Source organism: Taudactylus pleione, unplaced genomic scaffold (genome assembly GCF_031769625.1).
Source record: "Taudactylus pleione unplaced genomic scaffold, aTauple2 ptg000678l, whole genome shotgun sequence".
In the NCBI taxonomy this organism is placed as follows: domain Eukaryota; kingdom Metazoa; phylum Chordata; class Amphibia; order Anura; family Myobatrachidae; genus Taudactylus; species Taudactylus pleione.
Genome location: NW_028285080.1, coordinates 3,361,612 through 3,384,623, shown reverse-complemented (window position 1 = coordinate 3,384,623; position 23,012 = coordinate 3,361,612). Strand labels below are relative to the sequence as shown.

Here is a 23,012-nt window from a genome sequence, read left to right as displayed (position 1 = left end):
ATATTACATTATATTATATCCCCCTTCTCTAGGACCCTTCATCCCTGCATTGATTACCAAGCCTTAAACCTGATCACAGTATGAAACCATAATCCTTGCTCTTATTTCATATACAGAAAAAGTCAATACAGTTAAACTCTCTAACAGATTTACTATCTTTTGGGGGGATGGTGAATTGATACAAATTAATCATAGAGTGAAATCAACTTTCACGCCAGACTCAGACATCTTGAGTATTGTGCCATGCCTTTTTGCAACACCCCTGCCACCTTTAAAAACTTGATTATTGATGCATTTAGAGATCTACAGTACTAGACCAATATTATGTTCCTTGGTGGATGTTCTGGTGTACTCATAGGGGTATATTTACTAAGGTGAGAGTTTTTAGAAGTGGAGATGTTGCCCATAGCAACCAATCAGATTCTACCTAACATTTAACAAGCACCTTCTAATCTAGAAGATAATAGCTAGAATCTGATTGGTTGCTATGGGCAACATCTCCAATTCTAAAAACTCTCACTTTAGTAAATTTACCCCATAGTCTCTCTCAGTATATCAAAATCATATTCAAATGTTTATTTAGCACACCTCCACCAACATAATCTTGTCTCCAAGTTTAAAAAGCCTCTGTCAAATAAGTTGGAATTTCTTGCTCAAATCATTTCATTGCAAGAATTATAAATAGATCCTGCCGAAATCAAGGCCATTGAAGAATGACAGACCACAATACTGTAGATGTCAAAGCAATTCAATACTTCATTTGTTTCATCTTCAGCCAATATTTCTTACATTTTCCAGTTATCTAAAGAGGCTCAAAGTGCCTTTTCATCTTCAGTCAATATTATTGATGTCCAATGATTTGTCCAACAGTGGAACAATATGTCACAGCCTGTTCTACTTTACGTTGTATTTTTACCTTCTTCTACCTACTTACATCATGGCCATGGAGATACATTTCTATGGACTTTATAACCCACTTGCCTCTTTCTTACCAATAACATTACTATCTTTGTGATCATGGTCAGGTTTACCAGGCAAAGCCATTTTGTGTTCCTCTAAAAGACAATTTATGCTTAAAGACCCAATTTTCATGAATGAAATTTACCTCCTCAATGGTTGTATAAGATAGTATCAGATTGTGGTGACTACTTTACTGCACGATTTTGTAAGGCTTTCTGTGACATCCTACAAAATATACATAGTCCACCATATACTAATAGACAAACAAAACAAGTAAACCAAAACAAAGAAAAATATCTCTGAACCAATATTAATTTCCAACAAGACAACAGAATGCTGTAAAGCAGTGCACAAGTCAAACAATATTTTTGAAAACTATTATCTTCACCCATGGGTGTACACTACTTTATGAACCCAATGTTTTCAGCCAGGAATTTCAGATGTCAATCAAACTCTCCATTATATGTATAAGCCTTTAAGCAAAGCATTATGTAAAATTGAACATTCTTACAAACACCAAGCAAACGAGTGCCGGTCTGCTCATATACATACCAGCGGGCCTATATGTATGTCTGTCTCCAAAAACATTCACAAGGGGATGACCGTCTCACAAATCGCGGTAGGTGAAACCACGCCCCCTTAGGTTAAAAAAAAAATACTCTTTGCAGCGCTGCAAAGATATGCGCAAATCCAAAGGGCGGGGGCATGTTCAGTGTAAATGCCCCCCCATAGGAAGAAGAGGGGAGACTGCTGCTGTTGCTGCTCAGCAACAGCAAGCAGTCTCCCTACTCCCACTGCAGCCCAGCACACAGGAGCATGATGGGCTGCGGTAGAACCGGGCAGGGATGACGAGAGGGAGGGAAGTGGGTACTAATTACATGGGCCAGGGCTTGCTAGAGGGTCCGGGCGCCACTCCCTCTCCTCTTATCTCATAGCAGCCTAGCACACACTGCTGTGTGCTGGGCTGGAGTGAGCTGAGTTGCAGTGAGAGACTGTTCGCAGCTGCTGAGCAGCAACCGCAGCAGTCTCCAATGCCTATAGGGGGAGCAATCACACTGATCGAACCCCCTCTGGCTTTGCTCACTGCGGCCCCTCCCTGGTGCTGCAATTTTTTATTAGCCTAAGGGGACATAGCCACGCCTCCCGCAGTTAGCCCACATCCCCTTCCCCATGCCTAATGCGGCTCTGGACTTCCCTGGACCCAGGCCCTTCCAACAAGCCCGTGGCCAGGTAATTAGTACGCGCCACCGCTCTCAGCGCCCTTGTGTCTAACACACAAGCAGAGCTTCCGCAGTTCATTTTTATTTATTGGAATTGTAAAACTACACTGCAATGTTTTTGCATTTCAGGGAGTTTTTAATTTTGCTTATTACTGCCGAAATATTCTTGATACATACGACTATAAATTTTATGAAAATTAGTCTAAATTTACACAATATTTGATGGAGAGCTACAGGGATTTACCACATTTTTTATACATATCCCCCAGTTTCTATAGAAAAGCTACAATGCCTATTAGTCAAATTGGAAGAAGATATTGTTAGGTCCTATTCTGATGCTGTCTCTTATATACCCTGTTGTGTGGGTCTCGTTTACCCTGAAGGCCTTCTATTGCCATTCAGGGGTCACAGGTTAAAATTAAGCATCTTTTCTTACATTTCATTGCTGAACTGTTGCAACAGATGCAAGGTTTCTCATGCCACGTATGCCAAGAAAGAATCTGGTGATGCCCAGGCAGGGCCGGCTCGAGGCATGTTCGACCACTGCGGCAGAACAGTGGTGCCACCCCATAGAGGGCGCACCCCTCCCAGCTATCCCAATTTCAGTGGGACAGTCTCGTTCTTTTTTCGGGCACTGCCCTGCTGTTCAACCCACGGGATGAAGTGTCCCGTGGGTGGTCAGGAGGTTGGGTGCTTGCCCTGGGGGTTTTCGGGCACTGCCCCACTGTTCCACCCACGGGACGAAGTGTCCTGCGGGTGGTCAGGAGGTTGGGTGCCGGTCCCCAGAGAAGAGGAAAGGATGCCGCACGCATGCACGCGGCATCCATTCAGTGCTGGAAGAGAGCCTGATGTTAATGGGAGATGTGCCATACGGGCATGCCCCCAAATAACGTAATTTATGGGGCGCAGTCTATGATAATTAGGTCATGCCTCCATTTTTGGTCACGTGCGGCTTAGCTGCATGCGATTAAGGGGCGTCTATTACCCATCCTGTACAGGGCGCAGCTCCCCCTGGAGCCGGCCCTGCGCCCATGACTCAAACTGTGAACTCCTACTGACATTTTACATGGATATTTTAACATTTGAAAAATGCGTGCAAATGGCTGTCACTTTGGAAACCATTGGTTTCAGTGTTTATCCTACATACTGGCATTTTTACTTACATTGTGATCTGTTCCACTGCACGACATTTTTTTGGAAGGTTAATTAATATAATAATAATAATAATAATAATAATAATAATAATAAATAATATTACAACATACCCATACATACATGTTTTCAGTATAGTTCTCTATAAATTGGTATTAGATATACACAGTATTCTTTGTGGCTACAAACTTTTAAACAATTAACATTAACATGTCGAATACTTCTTGAGAAATCACCACAAATTTTATTTTATAAATTCAAAAACATTGGACTCAGAGTGCCGTTTTGCCCTCATGGAAGTATTTTTCTGCCAGCTGGCTCTGTATTATGAACAAATCTCCTGCCATGAGACCACACAAGCTTAGTCATTATCATTTCTAAATAGAAACAACGGTGCCTAGAATAACTATTCACAATCCCTACAGAAAGATAAGCTCAAAATACACTCCACAATACTTATAAGCACTTGCCATGAAAGAAGACAAATTTAATTCACATTTAAAAGGCAAAGCACACTCTATATAAGATTGTTTGTGTGTGTGTGTGTGTGTGTGTGTGTGTGTGTGTGTGTGTGTGTGTGTGTGTGTGTGTGTGTGTGTGTGTGTGTGTGTGTGTGTGTGTGTCACATGGGGTAAATGGCAGCACCTTGCACGCAGTAGCCTATTGGTAGCACACCAGTCCAGGGCCTTGGTACTAGAATCCACAGCTAATTTTATTTGAAAGCAAAAACAAACAAAACATAAAAATAAATATTAGCCTGTCTGGCTCTAACTAACATTCAATTCAATCTCTCAAGGTGGAAGGACCTATTATCCAACTTACAGTACATTATTTATCACAGTACTTGCAATAACAAGCAGTGGTCTCTCTCTCTCTCCCTCTCAACCTGCTACCCAATGAGAGAGAGCGACTAGAGAAATTGACCCAACTTTTATTAGTCTTCTATAGGTGATCTGGTAATCAAGGTAGCTAATTTGTTAACTGTCCACCAGACAGAAGCTAAGAACCTAGGGGATGTGTATGTCGATATATATATATACATACACATGTATATGGAGAGCGGTACAATAATGAGTGGCTGCAGGCAACAGTGTAGCATGATGGAGGTTCCTTGCAAGTTTGGGGCTGCATTTCAGCAAATGGAGTTGGGGATTTGGTCAGGATTAATGGTGTCCTCAATGCTGAGAAATACAGGCAGATAATTATCCTTCATGCAATACCATCAGAGAGGCGTCACACCCTTTTCACATTATTTTAGTTTCACCTAAAGTTACTAAAGGGCAATTGGAGTAGAATTCGGAAAAATTCTACTCTAACCCCTAATTAACACATATTTTTAGTAAGCAGATCGCATTTCTCATAATTGTAATGGGAAATGCGATCTGTCCGGTTGTTACTAAAAATAACTTGTAAAAAAATACCGGGGGAAGCCCTGTGATAATAACCCGGGGTCTCCCCCAGTTACAGGACTCCTGCTCCACTCTAACAGGCAGAGCAGAGCCCGGAGCTGTCCCTAGTGATCAGCTGTGTGGTCTAAACAATATATATAGTGAAAAAAAAATAACTTACCTGAGTCCAGGGACTGGAGATCGGGGCTCCGGTGATGTCCTCCCTCCGGTCAGCTGGTCTCCCATCCTCCCATCAGCTGACCGGGTCCCAGTGCAGGATGGGAGATCAGCTGACCAGAGCCACAGAGGACATCACCGGGGGTAAGTGTAATTAAGAGAGGGGGGTCGCGATCATGGGGGGGGCTTAGCAGTGGCTGGTCGGTGCATGCGCGGGCACTTGTCACAGTATTTTTTGCAAAAGTGTAGAGAAGATTCGCAGGGACAGAGCTTTATCACAAGCTCTGTCCCTGCAAGGGATTTTTAGTAAATCCCTGTGATATTGGCTGAATTCGCAATGCGAAAACAGTACTTAATATCACACTACAATCTGTGTTCCCAATGCGGATTGTAATAAATAGAGCCCTAGGAGTGTTGGAAGTATGGAAGAGATCTTGGAGATGTGGTTACCAGAGAGGAGGAAAGTGAAAGTCAGAGGTATATTGTCATGGCTCCCATTATGGACCCCAGAATCATACCCCGCTGCTTACCTGTCTGGGCACTGTCGGGTCTTCTCCATGGCGCATAAGGGGTCCATGGGCATCTGGTCTTAGTGGCCACTGTGATCGCTCCTTCACTCAGTCCAGCGACGGCCGCTGCAGTTCTTCGTCTGACACTCCTGCTCCTGCTTCCCACTGATGCTGGTGTCCCACATGGAGGTCTTCCCACTGGTCAGTCTATGTGGGTGCAGCCATCTTCGGCATGGTAACCTGATGCAGGAACTACCAATGAGAAGGTAGTTCCTGATCTTCCCCGCTGACAACCAATCAGCAGCAACTCTCAGCTATAAAATAACTTCCTGGGTGGCCAGCTGGTTGCCAGTGCAACTTTTCTGACAGTGTTCTGCGTAAGTTCTGTAAGTTCTGTATCTGTAAGTTCTGTATCTGTGCTCCTCAGTGCTCTCTCACTGAGACTCCTGTGCCTGTTATGGTTAACAGATCCCAGACTAGTCTCTCTGGTACCAGCCCGAAATTCAACCTCTCTGGTACCAGACTGGAATCCAGTCTCTCCAGTACCAGCCCAGAACCCAATCTCTCCAGTACCAGTCCGGAACTCAGTCTCTCTGGTACCAGATGAGACCCTACCTCTCCAGTACCAGCCTGGAATCCTGCCTCTCTGGTACCAGCCCGGAAACCCTGCCTCTCTGTTACCAGCCCGGAAACCTGCCTCTCTGGTACCAACCCGGAAACAGTCACTTCAGTGCGTAGCCCAGATTCAGGCCACTCCTCAGACTGCTCAGAACTACCCTAAGAGGAAAAACCTAGACTCCAGTTCACCAATTCTTCAACAGAGTCTCTACGCAGGTCCTCCCAAACTTGTCTACGTCCTGCTTAGCCTTCTTCTGTGTTGAACATTTTCAGGCCCTATAGTTTCCAGTGCATAGCTGGTTCACCCCCTCCAGTCCCTGATTCCAGTTCGGGAACACAACCTGACCTCAGCCTGAGACACATCACATAGGGTGAGAGGGGCTATATCTTGTAATGAGGTCAGAAATAATGGTGAGAGCTTTGAAGATGAGAAGATTATTGAATTGCTAGTGTTGTTATTTGCACAGTGGTGCAACACAGGGCCGTAACTAGGGTAGTGCGACCACTGCCATGGCACAGGGCACCGCAGGGCAGGGGGCGTTGTTTGGGCCTGTCAATATTCCTGTTTATTATCATTCTCACCTGTAGCTTCTTCTTCTTTTATCCCCAGCATCTCCAGGCTGCCCCACTCTCTTCCCTGGCTCTTACCCATGAGGCCATGGCCGTTTTTCAGGTGCACTATCTTATGTACTTATTTAAAAAATGTGGCAGCAGGGCGCCAATGCTCTCTCTGGTACAGGGGACCAAAAAGTCTAGTTACAGCTCTGGTGCAACAGATGTGAAGCATTGAGAGAATATCAGTCTTAGTATATAATTTAGATTGTAGAGGGGAAAAGCGTTTGAAGGGAATGCCTGAATGTAAGCAGTTTAAGTAGTCAAGGAAGGAGATAATTAAATAATGAATAATATTTTGGTAATGTTAGGGCCAAATTAACAATGGGGCGGTTGGGAATACAGCTCCAGGCCTCCATATAAAAATAGGCCCTTCATCATGACAGCATGATGATGACTAGCAGCCCAGCTGGCCACATATTAAACTTTTGTTTCTACTTCCTCACAAAATTATTCAATTGTTCTACTTTTATGTATTAAGGGAGACATTGGAGCTGATATTGTAGAGAGTGTAGACATCCATATGGCACTAGCCACACACAGACAACTGGTCACAGCCCCTCCATTTCTCACAGAAAGGCCCTTGATAATTTTCAGCCACATGCCCATGTGTCCCTTAATCTGGCCCTGGGTATTGAGCAAGAAGTGATATATTCTAGGAACATTTTTAAGGAGGAGACGACAATACACCTGTCAAGATCTCATAAGAAAAATATAAACAGACTTTGCAGCACTTGGTCCTATGTCCTGTGTGTTTAGTAACAGTGTTTCTACCAAGTAAGCCAAAGCAGGTGCTGTTTGTTTAGGCTTTGTTTGGTAAGAATTAAATATCATATATTGCCTGCTTTCTGATCCCTTCCTAGCTTGGACAAATTACCTGCAAACAAGTGTTATATAAGTCTGGAAAACAACTGCACCATTGGCCATAATTTGCTTCACTCTATCTTATCTGTTTATGTCAACCATGCTCAGCTGTTTGGCCTCACATTAGGCTTCATCTGACTTAGTTCCTGGCCTTGTCTCTGAATCATCCTTCGGCTACCAGTGACAGATTCCTGATTGCATACCTGGTTAATAAATTTTTGGCTATGTGTCTTACTCATCTCCAGATAAACCCTCGGCTACCAGCTTTTGGGATACATCTGTAAATTTACAGAAGAGAAGCCTCTATGCTGTACTATACGTGACACTAGCACAAGGGACTGGATGTGCAAAGTGAAACTGAGGCAGAGACTAGGATGACAGCAGTGTGCTTGAATTTTTTAACAATTATGGTTGTTTTTACAGCACTGATTTTTTTAGAGGACAAATGCAAATATTATTCAATTTAAGTTTTTTGTGTTTCACATCAGCAATATTTTATAATAACATAACATCAACAATTACAGGATTTTCTGCATCCATTTGTATGTAACTTACAAGTTACTTTGCTGATTATTTTAATTGTTGACTCTAATTCGGTATGAATGTTATGTCATAAAAATTACCAAAATGTACATTGTTGCATTTATTTTAACCATCTAACCATCTAAAACCAAACATCTGTTCATAATATGTGGGCCTGTATACTTAAGAGATTGAATTGGTTAATAATGTTAACCATTGTCAGACCAGGCTAGAATACCTCTGGGAAAGTGTTGAAAATAACCAGACACTGAAATATTTGTAATTTGTAGTTTACCTTCTGAACTGGTTTATTGTGTTTTTATAAATAGATTGTCTTTTGTCAGTTACTGCATGACTGCATCTTCATTTCTCCTGATAAGCTGATTTCATTTTTGAGCAGAGGGGAGGTGCGGTCCACTACTGGGTCTGCTATATATTTTACACTGTACACCAAACGTACCCTAGCTGTTTTAGTCATTACAGACTTGCTACGGTAGTAAATAAAGATAATTTAGGACAGTATAAATTTACATTTGTATTTATTTTTACATCATTGCACACCATTTAATGCAGCACATGTGGAGTTTGCAAGTGAAAGTGATTTAAATGGATTAAGATGGCACAGTGGCGGAACTAGCTAGTGATGGGCCTAGGAGCAAAAATATGCTTTGGGCCTCCCCACAAAAGAAAAACTAAATTATGGATAGCAACTTGTGCGTATTACATATGAAGCCTTGCTTTATAAAGGATATTTCAGTTATTCACATCACTCGCTGCCCCAGTCGAGCTTGCAATCTATCAGCCTGATTCAGAGTTATATGCAAACCTGATGGTTTACGTACAACTCCAAAGGTGGGTGGCCTGCACATCTGCTGTGATGCAGCTGTGGTTTCAGTCAAGGTGTTGGGGAAGCAGCAGTCTAATCGACATACTGCGGCTGTTTTGGGATAGGGAGTCTGTCTGTTTCAGAAAATGGGGGCATGTCGGCCCCATTTTCTGAGCGTGACAAGGGCAGTTTCTGCGTATTCCAATGCAGATTTACTGGCCTTGGCATTTGGAGTTCAGGCAACCATTCTGATTAAACTTAGGCTTACGTAGATGACCAGTGGCTGTCCGATGGCGATCCGATGTTACATCTTCGGAAGCAGCATTTGGATCTGGGATGACAGAAGTGGGTGTCTTTTGCCTTCACACACCTCCTGCGGCATTAGCATATTTAGCAAAATGCAGTGTAACGTACAACTCTGAATCATGCCCTATATTTCCTATCACATAGAAACATAAAAACACTATGGGTCATTTTTTTTTGTCAGGAGCCTATTAACATATCAGTATATATCTGCAATGTACCAGAGCAAGTATGGTGCACAGGGCCGGATTAAGGATTGTGAGGGCCCCGGGGCAACTAAATTGTGGGGGCCCTCCAATAAAATTGACATTCCACTGTCACTATGCCTCTTACCTTGCCCCACAGTGTAAAGTTAGAATGTTTCACAGAACTCCAACGGTATGATCTTACTTTGCCAGAGTCTGCTTTGCAAAAACTACTATTGCTCCTAATGATAAGGGAGTAAGCCCAAGAGGAATCTACATATGTGGTGGTGCCACTGTACTGGCTACTACAAATTAATGGGAGGCCACATCCCTGGATAACCACGTCAGCTATTGCGAGTAGATATGAGCCAGAGGTTGTTAGATATGAGGCACATGGTAACAATCATTTATTTTGTTACCACCGGTGAAATGCATTGTGAAGAGTCCGGCACATACAGCCGAGTCCGGCACACACGGACACCAGGGGGATGCCTACCTTATATGGCTATCGCCACTGGAAGTAGTGTGGGGAGGACTACTCATCCCCTGTCTGTCTGGCGCTGCGCACTAACTCACCACCGGCCGCTGTCACACACTGCTGCTCAGAGCATACAGCGCTCAGTGGCTCCCGAGTTCCCTCATGAGCATCACGGATGTGATGTGTCACGTGATGCTGGAGATGGGACTCTGGATCAGCTGAGTGCTGTATGCTCTGAGCATGCAGTACACAGCCGCAGCAGCCGGGCAGCCCCAGTCTGAGAACAGGTACCGCAGGGCACTTTTAATCGGCAATTGCAGGGTCAAGCTAACCTTGTGTGGGGGCCCTTCTGTTGTGGGGTCCCCAGGATGACCGCCCCTGTCCCCCCCCTTAATCCAGCCCCGATGGTGCATGCTGGAGAGATGGCTGGGGGTGTCAGGGAATGGAGTGCTGAAAGATTGCTTGGGGTGTCAGAGAACAGGGTGCTGAGAGATGTCTGGGGGCATCAGAGAAAGGGATGCTGAGAGATGACTGGGAGTGTCAGAGAATTGGGTGCTGAGAGATGGCTAGGGGTGTCAGAGAGTGGAGTGCTGAGAGATGGCTGGGGGTGTCAGAGAATGAGGTGCTGAGAGATGACTGAGGGTGTCAGAGAATGGGGTGTTGAGAGATCTTGGGGGTGCCAGTTGGGGTGCTTAGAGGTGAGAAATGGCTGGGGCTGTCAGAGAATGGGGTGCTGAGAGATTGCTGGGGGTGTCAGAGAATCGGGTGCTGAGTGATGACTGAGGGTGTCAGAGAATAGGGTGCTGAGATGTGGCTAGTGGTCAAAATGGTCTGCTGAAAGATGTCTGGAAGTGTCAGAATGGAGTGCTGAGAGCTGGCTGTGGCTGTCAGAAAATGGGGTGCTGAGAGGTGACAGGGGGTGTCATAGAATGAGGTGCTGAGAGATCGCTGGGGTAGTCAGAGAATGGGGTGCTGAGGGATCGCTGGGGTTGTCAGAAAATGGGGTGCTGAGAGATTGCTGTGGGGTGTCAGAGAATGGGGTGGTGAGAGATGGCTGGGGGTGCCAGAGAATGGGGTGCTGAGAGATTGCTGGGGGTGTCAGAGAGCAGGTTGCTGAGAGATGACTGAAGATGTCAGAGAATGGGGTGTTGAGAGATCCTGGAGGTGCCAGTTTGGGTGCTGAGAAGTGTCGGAGGATTTCAAAATGAGGTGAGAGATGGCTAGGGTGGTCAGAGAATGGAGTGCTGAGAGATTGCTGGAGGTGTCAGAGAATGGGGTGGTGAGAGATGGCTTGGGGTGTCAGAGAATCGGGTGCTGAGAGATTGCTGGGGTTGTCAGAGAATAGGGTACTGAGATGTGGCTGGTGTTCAGAATGGGGCACTGAAAGATGTCTGGAGATGTCAGAATGGGGTGCTGAGAGCTGGCCAGGGCTGTCAGAGAATGGGGGTGTGGAGAGGTGACGGGGGGTGTCATAGAATGAGGTGCTGAGAGTTGGTTGGGGTTGTCAGAGAATGAGGTGCTGAAAGATTGCTGGAGTGTCAGAGAAGGGGTGGCGAGAGATGGCTGGGGGTGCCAGAGAGTGGGGTGCTGAGAGATTACTGGAGATGTCAGAGAATGGGGTGCTGAGAGATGACTGAGGGTGTCAGAGAATAGGGTGCTTAGAGATTGCTGGGGATGTCAGAAAATCAGTTTCTGAGTGATGACTGGGGGTATCAGAGAATAGGGTGCTGAGATGTGGCTGGTGGTCAGAATGGGGTGCTGAAAGACGTCTGGAGGTGTCAGAATGGGGTGCTGAAAGATGTTTGGAGGTGTCAGAATGGGGTGCTGAGAGCTGGCCGAGGCTGTCAGAGAATGGGGGTGCTGAGAGATGACAGGGGGTGTCATAGAATGAGGTGCTGAGAGATGGCTGGGGTTGTCAGAAAATGGGGTGCTGAGAGATGGCTAAGACTGTCAGAGAATAGGATGCTGAGAGATGGCTTGGAGTATCAGAGAATGGGATGCTGAGAGATGGCTGGGGATGTCAGAATGGGGTGCTGAGAGATGGCTGGGGATGGCAGAATGGGGTGCTAAAAGATGGATGGGGCTGTCAGAGAATCGGATACTTAGTGATGACTGAGGGTCAGAGAATTGGGTGCTGAGATGTGGCTGGTGGTCAGAATGGGGTGTTGAAAGATGGCTGGAGGTGTTAGAATGGGGTGCTGAGAGCTGGGGGTGGTATTTTTAGCAGTGTAAAAAATAAAGTGTTGGGAGTAACTGGCACAAAGAGTGTCCTGTTCTCCCTTAAAACAATATAGCTGATATTTAAGTCTCAAAATTAGGACAGTGAAGTTGAACAAAAGGCCTACAAATGGCAAGTTCAGCAGCCCTCAAGGTCCCGCCTTAGTACCTGTGGCTTTCCAAGCCTGGTAGTAAGCAATTTTCCCTTCATGCAGGCCATGATCCCTGCTCGCCTTTCCCCCTTCACTGGTGCCACGGCCTAATTCAAAACATGGGGTAGGTTTTAGAACAGGTGGCCACCGTTGGTGGGTTGGAGCAGCAGGGGGGGCAAACCCAGGCTGCACTGACAGTGAAAAAACTGGCACCACACTCCACCATGGGAAGCCTGGACAGCACTGCCAGAGGAAACCCAGCTAGGGATGGCCTTTGGTTGGTTAACTATTGATGGTCATTAATGATGTTACGTACAATTGGCGGTTAAACTTAATGGTATAAAACCATCAATGGGAAGCTATTGACGGTTTTGACCACTGATGGTTATCCCTTCTCTGGGCAGCGGGCCAATCAAAGTTGGAGGTGGGGTTTTGTGGGGGGAGTAGCTAGGCTCTGTCGCCAGGCAGAAAAAAACATTGTGGGGCTCTCTGCCATCGATGGAGATGCATTGGATCACTATTATTAACCAGCGATGATTGACAGCCATCCCTAATCCTAGCTAGGGTTTCCACTGGTAACCCTAGCCGCATCACGCTGGGTGTCTCCATGTATTGATACTTGTACTTTTTATCAATACCATAAAACCAAGGATAATGACACATTTAATAAGCCACTCTCATATATGACATAAAATACAGTAATGAGGCTTAATTTAGCAGTATTTTTTTTATAAAAGTGATAATGTGTCTGAGATAGAAGCAAGTCAAAAATGGAGCAATTTGTTTCTTGACAAAACCATATTAAACTGCTGGTGGGGCAGATTTAAAATGTGTAGAGCGATTTATGGTTGGGATGAGATGTGTGCTAGTTTAATTCTAAGTTTCACTGTAAAAACAAAGCTGACAAGTATTTGTTTGCTATAGGCAAAAGCAGCCAGTATCAAATTTGCGTACATCTCTGAGTGAGGCTCACTCCTCCAGAACTGACCTTTGCTTCATTTGACCTTGCAATATTCTGTTGACTTTTTTGTGCTACATCATAGACCTTCTGGTTCCTAACTCTGGTTTATTTGAATTTGCCTTGTGTATTGTTACTGCTGAACTGACTCCCGACACTGGCTCATTTGGGACTAGTCTTTCCTGCCTATTGTGTATACTCAATACCAGTAGTAGCAACAGGGTCGGACTGGCCCACAGAGTTAATCCGCGGTGGGCCCAATTAACTGAGGACCCCCTCCCACCCCACATTGTTTTTCTAGAGTGTTAGTTACCTGGTGGAGCAGGAATATGGATGAACATGGGTGTTTGGTTTGTTTCTATAGAAACTACACCAAGTTTGCCCTCCTGCCAATCAAAATTAGCAGTTGGGTTAACAGATCTAATGTTTTGTTGTGTGAAAATGACATTTAAAATATAGTATATTGTAAACTACAATACAGTTGTAAAGAAACCATAAAAATGTAACATATACATTAATCATCCCCGTGGTAACAATTTAGATAATTTAACCTTTTGTTACAAATGCATATATTTGGCCTTTATTAATGCAGTTCTCATTGAGTTTTAGACACTGACTGGTGTGTACAGTCGGTTCTCTATCATATGTAGAGTGCTCAAATGTGGTATATACTGTATAGACAAGATCACTATCATGTGCTTTATTATTATACATATGCTACATTGTTACTGTATTCCCAGTGGTGTATTTTCTACATGCATAATCTGGTAGATTATGCTGCATGAACCATCATTATGCGCTATACAGTATATATTTATAAAGGGGGCCCAGACCATGCACTGTAGTATCCATGTTGTCTGCAGGCTGTGTACTCTCTAATGATTGTCCAAGGCTCTGTGATGGCTGGCCACACTCCTTAACCACTTAACTGGCTAATATTTTTTACCAAAAACTGCTTAGAAATAGTTTTTTATGATTGAATTAGGTCAATAGCATCTATTTATAACTTTTCCAACACAATATTCTAAAATATATATATATAATTATATATATATATATATATATATATATATATATTATTTTTTTTTTAAAACACATAGCATTAATATTGATTTTTAATGTATAAGTGACCAATATATCAGACTAGTGATGATCAGACCATCACAACTTTGCATTTCCTCAGCTCCACTGAGTGGCCGCCCGGTATATACTGGGGGCTACTTCATTTACATTTTCCTGGCAGCTGCTCTTCTATCAGACACCGGGTGAGAGGTCCTAGCCTGTTGTCCGATCAGCAGTAATCGGCAGCATGGTAAACACTGGGGTGGTCGCAAGGTCCCTCTGCAATTGGCAACTGCTGGAAGATTATCTCCTTAAACTTGAAATCCTTCTCAAACATTGATCAGCAATGGATAGTCATAATTTCAGCTACTTTAATATCACTTGATTATTTGCAGCAATTAGAGAAAGTTTTGTAATTGTTGACATAAAAATGATGAATAAAAGACATGAATGGTTAAAAAAAAAGTTTAAATTCGATGATAATGCAAGCTTATTTCTACCTTTTATAATTAGTATATATATATATATATATATATATATACAGGTTGAGTCTCCCATATCCAAATATTCCGAAATACGGAATATTCCGAAATACGGAATTATTTTGGCATGACTGAGATAATGAAACCTTTGATTTTTGATGGTTCAATGCGCACAAACTTTGTGTAAGGCACAAATTATTAAAAAATATTGTATAACATTACCTTCAGGATTTGTGTATAAGGTGGATATGAAACATAAATGAATTTCATGTATGTACTCAAACTTTGTTTGAGCCACAAATTATTGAAAATATTGAATAAAATGATCTGCAGGCTGTGTGTATAAGATGTATATAACACATAAATGCTCTGTGTGTATATTTGGGTCCCATTCCCAAGATATTTCATTATGATATGCAATTATTCCAAAATACGGAATATTCCGTTATCCAAAATACCCCTGGTCCCAAGCATTTTGGATATGGGAGACTCAACCTGTATATATATATATATATATATATATTCCATAGACAAAAAAACCTTATGGTTTCACATGTCCCATTAAGGCTTCTTAGACATGATCTGAAATTTTACAAAACCTACTGAATTTATGGCGCTCAAACTAAAAAGAGCAATGAAATTCCTATTAGTAAGGCTGACGCCTTAATGGACATGTTCCTTGCACAATACAGATATGGTAAGCCATCACATCCTGTGGTTAACTACAGATTGAGCACTCTCTCAGAATGAGAGATTGCTGTCACTCACAAAATGGTGGGGCTGTTAATTCACAGAATTGTGTGCTCTTTGGAATACACACATGCTGTCTATGCAACTGAGGTCTGAGGATAGAGCTGCGCAGATGGGATAAGAGTGAGTGGATGGAGGGGAGGAGACAGAGCGGAGGAGGCTATTCATCCGCACGGGTGTCATACCCAACCCTATATATTTTGTAGTAGACATGGGGGCACACAGGTAAAATTATAACTACCAATAGTGACAAGGTTAAATCAAACAAAAATAGTGCTATTATGACACTCCTTAAATATTAAATGAGTGGCTGCTACTTACTCAGTATGTGCTGGTGAACAAATAAAAAACGAGAAACATAAATAGTGGTGATATGAGCGCCTGAATGTGTCTGTAAAGTAAAAACTTTGTGGGGTGTATATATACATACACACGTGCTTGTGAAAATAGTGACACAATTTATCTGGGGACCCCTTGATGAAGTCTGACCATTAAAAGTCTGGTCATTGAAGGATGAAACGCATTAGGACTGCTGTACCTGTACCTCTTTTTATGGACAGATAAGATCTTTTATGGTTTACATCTTGTACGTGTGTTTTTAGTCATTTATGTCACTGCTGGATTAAATTTGTTTACTTTCACCTTTTATTATCCGTGATTGTGGATTATTCATAGAACTAATATGTTCCTAAAAAGGTTATACGCAAAACATGTGCTAAGTATGCAGTGTTGCAAATGGTACACACTATGGGCCTGATTCAGACCCGCTCGCGAGCAGGCTCCGTCGTGCGCATGCGCTAGACCCGGATAGCGACGGGCAAACCAGCGCTCCGGGTCTCGTACCAAAGGGGGCGTGCTGTCGATGTTGAGTGACAGCACACCCCCTTTGGTGGGCGGGCCGGGGACATGGCTGCCCAGACGGAGGCATTCCCATGGTCACCCACAGCTATGCGAGCGGCCAGGAGGCCGCTCTAAAAAAACAGAAGGCCGGCCCTGATTCAGAGCGAGCGCTCTGTCAGAGCGTCCGGCTCTGAATCAGGCCCTATGTTCCAACCCAATATATACATATATATATATATAGAGTAGTAGAAACGGATGGCACTCCGGTATGGAGTGCCATCCGTTTCTACTACTCTACATTATACCTGTACCATACGGATCACAGCTGGAGGGGCACCCAGACCGTTGAATTCTCTTTTGAGTGCCGGACATCCCAAGTACTATTTATATATATATATATATCGTATAATGATGGTAAGTCATTTTACCTACCAGCGTGGAGATAAAAACAATAACTTTTACAAGTATTGGTAAAACAATTAAAACAAACATGTTATTGGAATCAGCATAGTTTTTCCCATTATCCAATTATAAAAACATTTCCAATTATATTGCCAAATGCACTGTATACTAGCAACCAATTATGTAACATCAAAAATTTCCTGAAATGCAAAAGGGGATTCCTTCTTTTAGTTGGCAAAACATCTAAATTCTAAATTGATATTTTATTTCCAGTTATACAAAAAAGCCTAATACTTTCCTTTACAGGTCTTTTTATATAGAGAGTGGATTAACTGTAACTGCATTTACAAAGGATTAATACAAGCAAAACTTTATGTGGGAAATAGGATGTTTAGTTCAAGACATTTTTCATCCACAGACATAAAATCAGATGATGTATTTATCCTCCAATGTTAAAAATACTATGAGTTATATAACAACATTTTAAAGGCAAGAAATCACTCAGATCACTTAATACAAGCACTGTTTTACACAGAGGTGCATTACAGATATATTTGTTCTATATTTTATATTGATTTGGACTACATTCTATAGGAACTTGTATACAGTACAGAGTATCACAATTACAAAAAAGGGTTGACCTAGCTAAAAAGTAAATCTTACTTTGTGACATCAGGATACAGTGGCACATATTTGTCAAATCCTGTTTGTACTTATCAATCTTCAGGTGTGGGGACAGGGGGCCTGATTCAGAGCCGGACGCTATTTGCGCTCGCTCATTCAGGAAAAGGGGCCGGATATTTAAATAGAGCGCTCTCTCTTTGCGGTCTGTTGACGTCTCTATGTCTGAATGAGCGAACGAAACATGCGCTAGCTATTTTTTAAAATGCGCCCCCTGGCCGCTCGCATCCTACGTCATCTCCGCTATTTATTTGATTAATCGAGTACATCGAAAGGCGTATGAACTGCTCGCAGTGCTTGTGGTAGCAATTTCCTACCGCAATCATGCGAGCAGTTCAGGCTAAAAGACAACCAAGTGAAGTGGTCGATGACGCTGCTTTGTTAATTATGCACACCCTTAAAACGCCCGTTTTGACCGTTTGGCACGCCTGCGTTCGGATCTCCACTCCCCGTTTTCAAGCACCTTCCCCTGTTACCACCCACAAACGCCTCATTCTGTCACTCAAATTAGCAGACATTCGCTATTTTGCGAGCACACAATTTCCGACCGCAATGACTGGTTCGCGCATGCGTATTACAACCCATACGCATGCGCAGTTGTGCAAAAATCGCTCGGAGCGAACGAGCGGCCGCTTACCAGCGGCTCTGAATCAGGCCCAGAGCTTCTGAGAAAGCATTGTCCCAGCAGAGTTGAAAGCAAAGTGATTGCCACCGCTATCACTTTGCCTCCGGGTTCAGACATGGCAAGCGTAAAGTGTATAACCGGCTGAAGGATCCCTCTCTGAGGAAAAAAGCGATGGACTGGAGTCCTGGGCCCGGACAGAGAGAGGAGGCTGATTGGCAGCAGTGTGAATTAGCACCGGGCCAGCAGCTGGTTGCAGCTACCACACCGTTAGGTGTGACAGAGACAGCACTGGCTGTGAGCCAAGCAGAGCTCATGCAACGGCAGCCAAAAAGAAGCAGCGGCCCATGATTGGCTGCCGGTCCACAAGCTCCTATTGGCTAGCACCCGGCGCCAATTGAAAATGTCGCTGGAGATGTCTCTCCCTCCATTGTTGCCTACCTGTCTGCTCTCGGCTACCACCGCCTGAGAGAAGAAGTAGTTCTTTGACGTGGAGCTACAACAACAGCCAGACAACCTGTCAGGGCCTCACATTACTGTCAGCCACGGGGAATCTGCAGGGCACAGGGCTGATTGCAACAGCCTGATGACTGAAGCTGAACTTGATCACACCATGGGATGGCACAGGGAAGAGTAGGGACAATATTTTTCCTTTAAGTCACTGGCGGGTAGTCACTGACATCTTCCCCAGAAGAGCTATAAACAATTGATGATTGTCTATGTCTAGCAACCTGTATAAACATTTTAGGTCCATGCTTCAATATTAGACACATTCTTATTACACACTGTGTTATCTAAATGTTATATACATAGAGCCTTCATTTATTATCAGTTTATAGCATACAGTAGGACAATTGAGCAGCTAAGCACTTGAACATTTTTTATTATTGTCCTCCTTTTGCCAGCTCCCACCTATCCTTTATTCTACTCTTCCCCATGCTCCCTGCTGTACCCCCTGCTCCCTGCTCGGGGATGTTATAGCATATGCGTCCACTGGGTTGGAGGGGGTTCCCTGCCTGTTTCATCTGCACTGGGCCTTGTGATGTCTGGTGGTAGCCCTGGCAATAGTTATTGGGCCAAAATTTCACAATTTAGAAACCCCCATAAAAACCTGTGGGAGTTGCTTTTGCAATAGAAAACACTGGACTCTGCAGATATGCATTGTATGCAGTGACATCACAAGGGGAGTGGTGGCCGCATCTGGGTATCACCAACCGAGGGGTGACACCAAGGTGCAGACTCCTCCTCAGTGAAAGGAACCGGGTGCTGCACTGCATAATTAAGTGCAGCACGTGGCTCCTGACACTGAGGGAGGCAGCACTGCACACATGGCAGTCTGCACCTCCGGCACCCCCCCTGCTCCCCAGTAATAGGCACGGTGATAGGACCATGGGGGTTCCGCCCACTTCCACGAGTCCAAGCCCCTTTTTAGCGGACAGCATCCCTCCCTGCACCAGGTGACACCACGGGGAGGGACGCCACTGATTGTATGTGTTGATACAGTCTAATTAACCATCTGCTTTAACAGTTGTTTTCATGGGAAATATCCTGCAAATTTGTCTTGATAAATATGCCCCAGTGTCTTGTAATGCAGCCCTACTATCTAGGTAAACTATTTTTACTAAGGTGTCCCTTCCACTAGCCAGGGCATCGGGCGTTGCTACACACTGTTATTACACCCAGGCCTCTGCTAGCTCTGCACTACAGGAATTGCACATCAGTTTAATTCACAACTTGGTGGAAAGGTAAAATTAACAGGAACACATACTGTATCTCCTAATTGCAACTTGTTATTGGTTATCCCTTTAAAACACAAGAGGGGCAATAAAGCTGACAGTAGGGAACCTTAGTAAAATTTTTACTCTTCTATGCGGTATTGCAGCATGTATTTGTAGTCATTGAACTCTTATCCCAGTAAACTGATAAGCAAACATCATTCAGTAAAAACAGTTGAAGGGTATCAGATAAAATAACAAATACAGTAAAGAATACTGTGTTTCTGCTAAAACACAAAAGACACAAAAAAGGCCATAGTAAGAAAATAAAAATACCCTATGAGACATGGCAGCTCCCAACTGTCATTTTTCAAACACAGGGTCTCATTCAGACCCGCTCGCGAGCGCAGGACGCTCGCAAGTGGGCCGATGGTACCCAAATGTGCATGCGCACGACGGAGGTGCTCCGTCGTGCGCATTCGCGAGACCCAGCGAGCGACGGGTCTCGCACCAAAGGGGGTGTGCTGTCGATGGTGAGTGACAGCACGCTGGGGCATGGCTGCCCAGACGGAGGCGTTCCCATGGGAACGCCTACCGTCTGGGTCCGGCCCCACTGACATCACTAGTGATGTCAGTGGGAGTGATTTTGGCTCTGATAGAGCCAAAATCACTCCAGGGCTTGCGGCAGCGAGACCCTGCCGCAGGGTCTCGTCGCAAGCCCGATGGTCGCGATGGTCTTGACCATCGCGACCATCATCATGGACGCTCGCATAGGCTGTGGGTGCGTCCAGGGGAACGCACCAAAAAAAAAAAAAACGCCCTGATTCAGAGCGGGCGCTCATTCAGAGTGTCCGGCTCTGAATCAGGCTCTCAGTCTGTAAAATGACAGTTGGGAGCTGATTGGCTGGCACCTTATCACTTTCTTATCACTTTTCACTCTGTCTCCTAACACTGCTTAGTAAATAGACTCCTTAAAGTTTATCAAGCTTTAAGCTATGAGTTTCATATGCTTTCACTTTAAACAAGTATTCATTTGAACTGTTCCACTGAGAATACAACACCAGCATTATCTATCTTTCCAACTTCCATAATATATGTGTGTACATGTGTGAGAGCACTGTATGGTACAAGCAAGAGGAATATCTGAACATTTACTGTGCATATGTATAACAACATTATAGTACTCACAGGCTTACCATCTGGACCAGGTTGTCCAGGGGAACCAGGATTGCCAGGCCGCCCAGGATCACCCTACCAAAAGACAGATATACTGTATGTTAGCTAATCTTTTAAAGTAAACTCAAAATGCTCACAAAATGAAAGCTACAAAAACTGTTTGCAATTAATGTGTAACCTTTCAACCTTAGGACGCATGCAACCCCCTGAAGGAGCAAAGACCCTGGCTAGGAGCCCAGGTGTACTTTAGGGAAAATGAGCTACTCCAATCTCTAGTTTGTACACAATCATTAATGCCATGTTTGCTGCTTAAATATTATCCAGAAAAAAAACATATGAAGAGAAAATGCAGTTAGCCATTTTAAAACTGTTATCTGTTATAATATGTCATAGTACTAGACAGCAGCGTAACAGGGTGACAGCTCACCAGCACCAGGAAGTGCACACTGCCTGTAGCATCCTTAAGATGCTCCAAGTGGCTGTACATACTGCAGGTAGCATGCCTGGAGCATTCAAAGGACAGCAGTGACAAGTAACTGCAGGGTGCCATTCATACAGTTGCCAACTCTCCCCAGGGGTGCTGAGAGGGGTAGTGGAGTGGATACTAATTACCCGGGTCAGGGCTTGGTGGAGGGGCCTGGCTGAAGATCAGCGCCGCCCCCCTCCCTCTCACGGCAGCCCTGCACATGTTTCTGTGTGCTGGGCTGCAGCGGGATACTGCTCGCTGCTGCTGATCATCAGCTGCAGCAGTCTCCTATGCCTATTGGGGGGCCAATCACACTGATCGTGCCCCCCCCTGGCTTTGCACTGGTCTGATTGGCTCCCAGCACCTCCCTCCCTACGCAACGCTGCAAAAATGATTTTTTTTCTGTCCTAAGGGGACGCGGCCATGCCTGCCATGATTAGGCCACGCCCCCTTCCCCGTGCCCAGCATGGTTCCCTAAGTCCCTGACTCTCCCTGATTGTCAGGGAGACTCCCTGAAATAGTAGCCATCTCCCTGACTCCCTGAAGAGTCTAGCCTTCTCCCTGATTGCACCTTACCCTTATTATGAAGCTGTTATATATATATATATATATATATATATATATATATATATATATAAAAAAACAAAGATATATATATTCGAATGGGATCATTAATATAATTTCCCTGCATTGATTATTATAAGGGCATACCTCAAAACATGACCCCCTCCAGGAGGGACACACTGCTCTGGTCCTGGACATCCCTGGTAGGAGGCGGGGCTGCAGCACTGTTCAAAATTCAAATAGGGGAGCCACACTAACTGTCATTTCACACGCTGCCAAACATCACTGGCTGGGACTCACTGACAGTTGGTGTGACTCCCCTATTTGAATTTTGGACTGTACTGCAGCCCCACCTCTGGAGCCGCCACCAATCATAGCTTACCAGGGAAGTCCAGGACCAGAGCATTGTGTCCCTGGAGAGGGTCATGTTGGGAGGTATGTAAGGCTCTATGATCCCTATGGCTACATGCATTTTCTGAAAAGTATTAGTGTGTTTTCATCAAAAAGTAGATCTTACTAACTGCTTTGGGGCTAGTTTACATGTGGATGTAAGTAAATTTTATGACACACCTCTCAGATGTAACAGTACATGCCCACTTTACCTCCGAGCTCATAGGTAGTGCTTTCATAATCTCCCTGAAATGCTTTTGTAAAAGTAGGCAAGTATGGTGCCATTACAGGCGGACACCCTGCTGGCCAGAAACAAGACTCACGTAGCAGCGTTGGTAACACCCCCAGGGCCCTGTGCGACGGCACCACTTGCACAACCCTAGTTACGGCTCTGGTTCTAAATACTGAACTTCAACATGATAATCATGTTTTATGTGAGAAACCTACTTTATTTCTATTCACATCCTTCATCTGAACTAGTAGCATGATGTTTCTCCTACCCCTGCAACTTCTAGCATTCTGAAGGTACTGTTATTATAATTATGGCCCAATTTCTGAATTGTCCAAACAGCTTAGAACCATTAGATACAACAGGGGCAAGCTGTCGAGGACAGAAAAGATGCCACTTATGAGTCAGTATGGAGCAAGCAATGATATCATGCATCGTATGTGTTGATAAGTCTACCTAATCATCTGCTTTAGGAGGATGGATGTACTGTAT

General features: G+C 44.3%; 1 protein-coding gene across 1 annotated transcript in view; it reads right to left on the bottom strand.

The window, feature by feature from the left end:
- COL21A1 (collagen type XXI alpha 1 chain) overlaps positions 1-23,012 on the bottom strand; it is a 344,603-nt gene that overhangs the window by 138,488 nt on the left and 183,103 nt on the right. Inside the window, exon 9 of the mRNA XM_088455921.1 lies at positions 20,884-20,946. Coding sequence (XP_088312047.1) covers positions 20,884-20,946 — 63 coding nt within the window. The remainder of the gene's footprint in view (positions 1-20,883; positions 20,947-23,012) is intronic.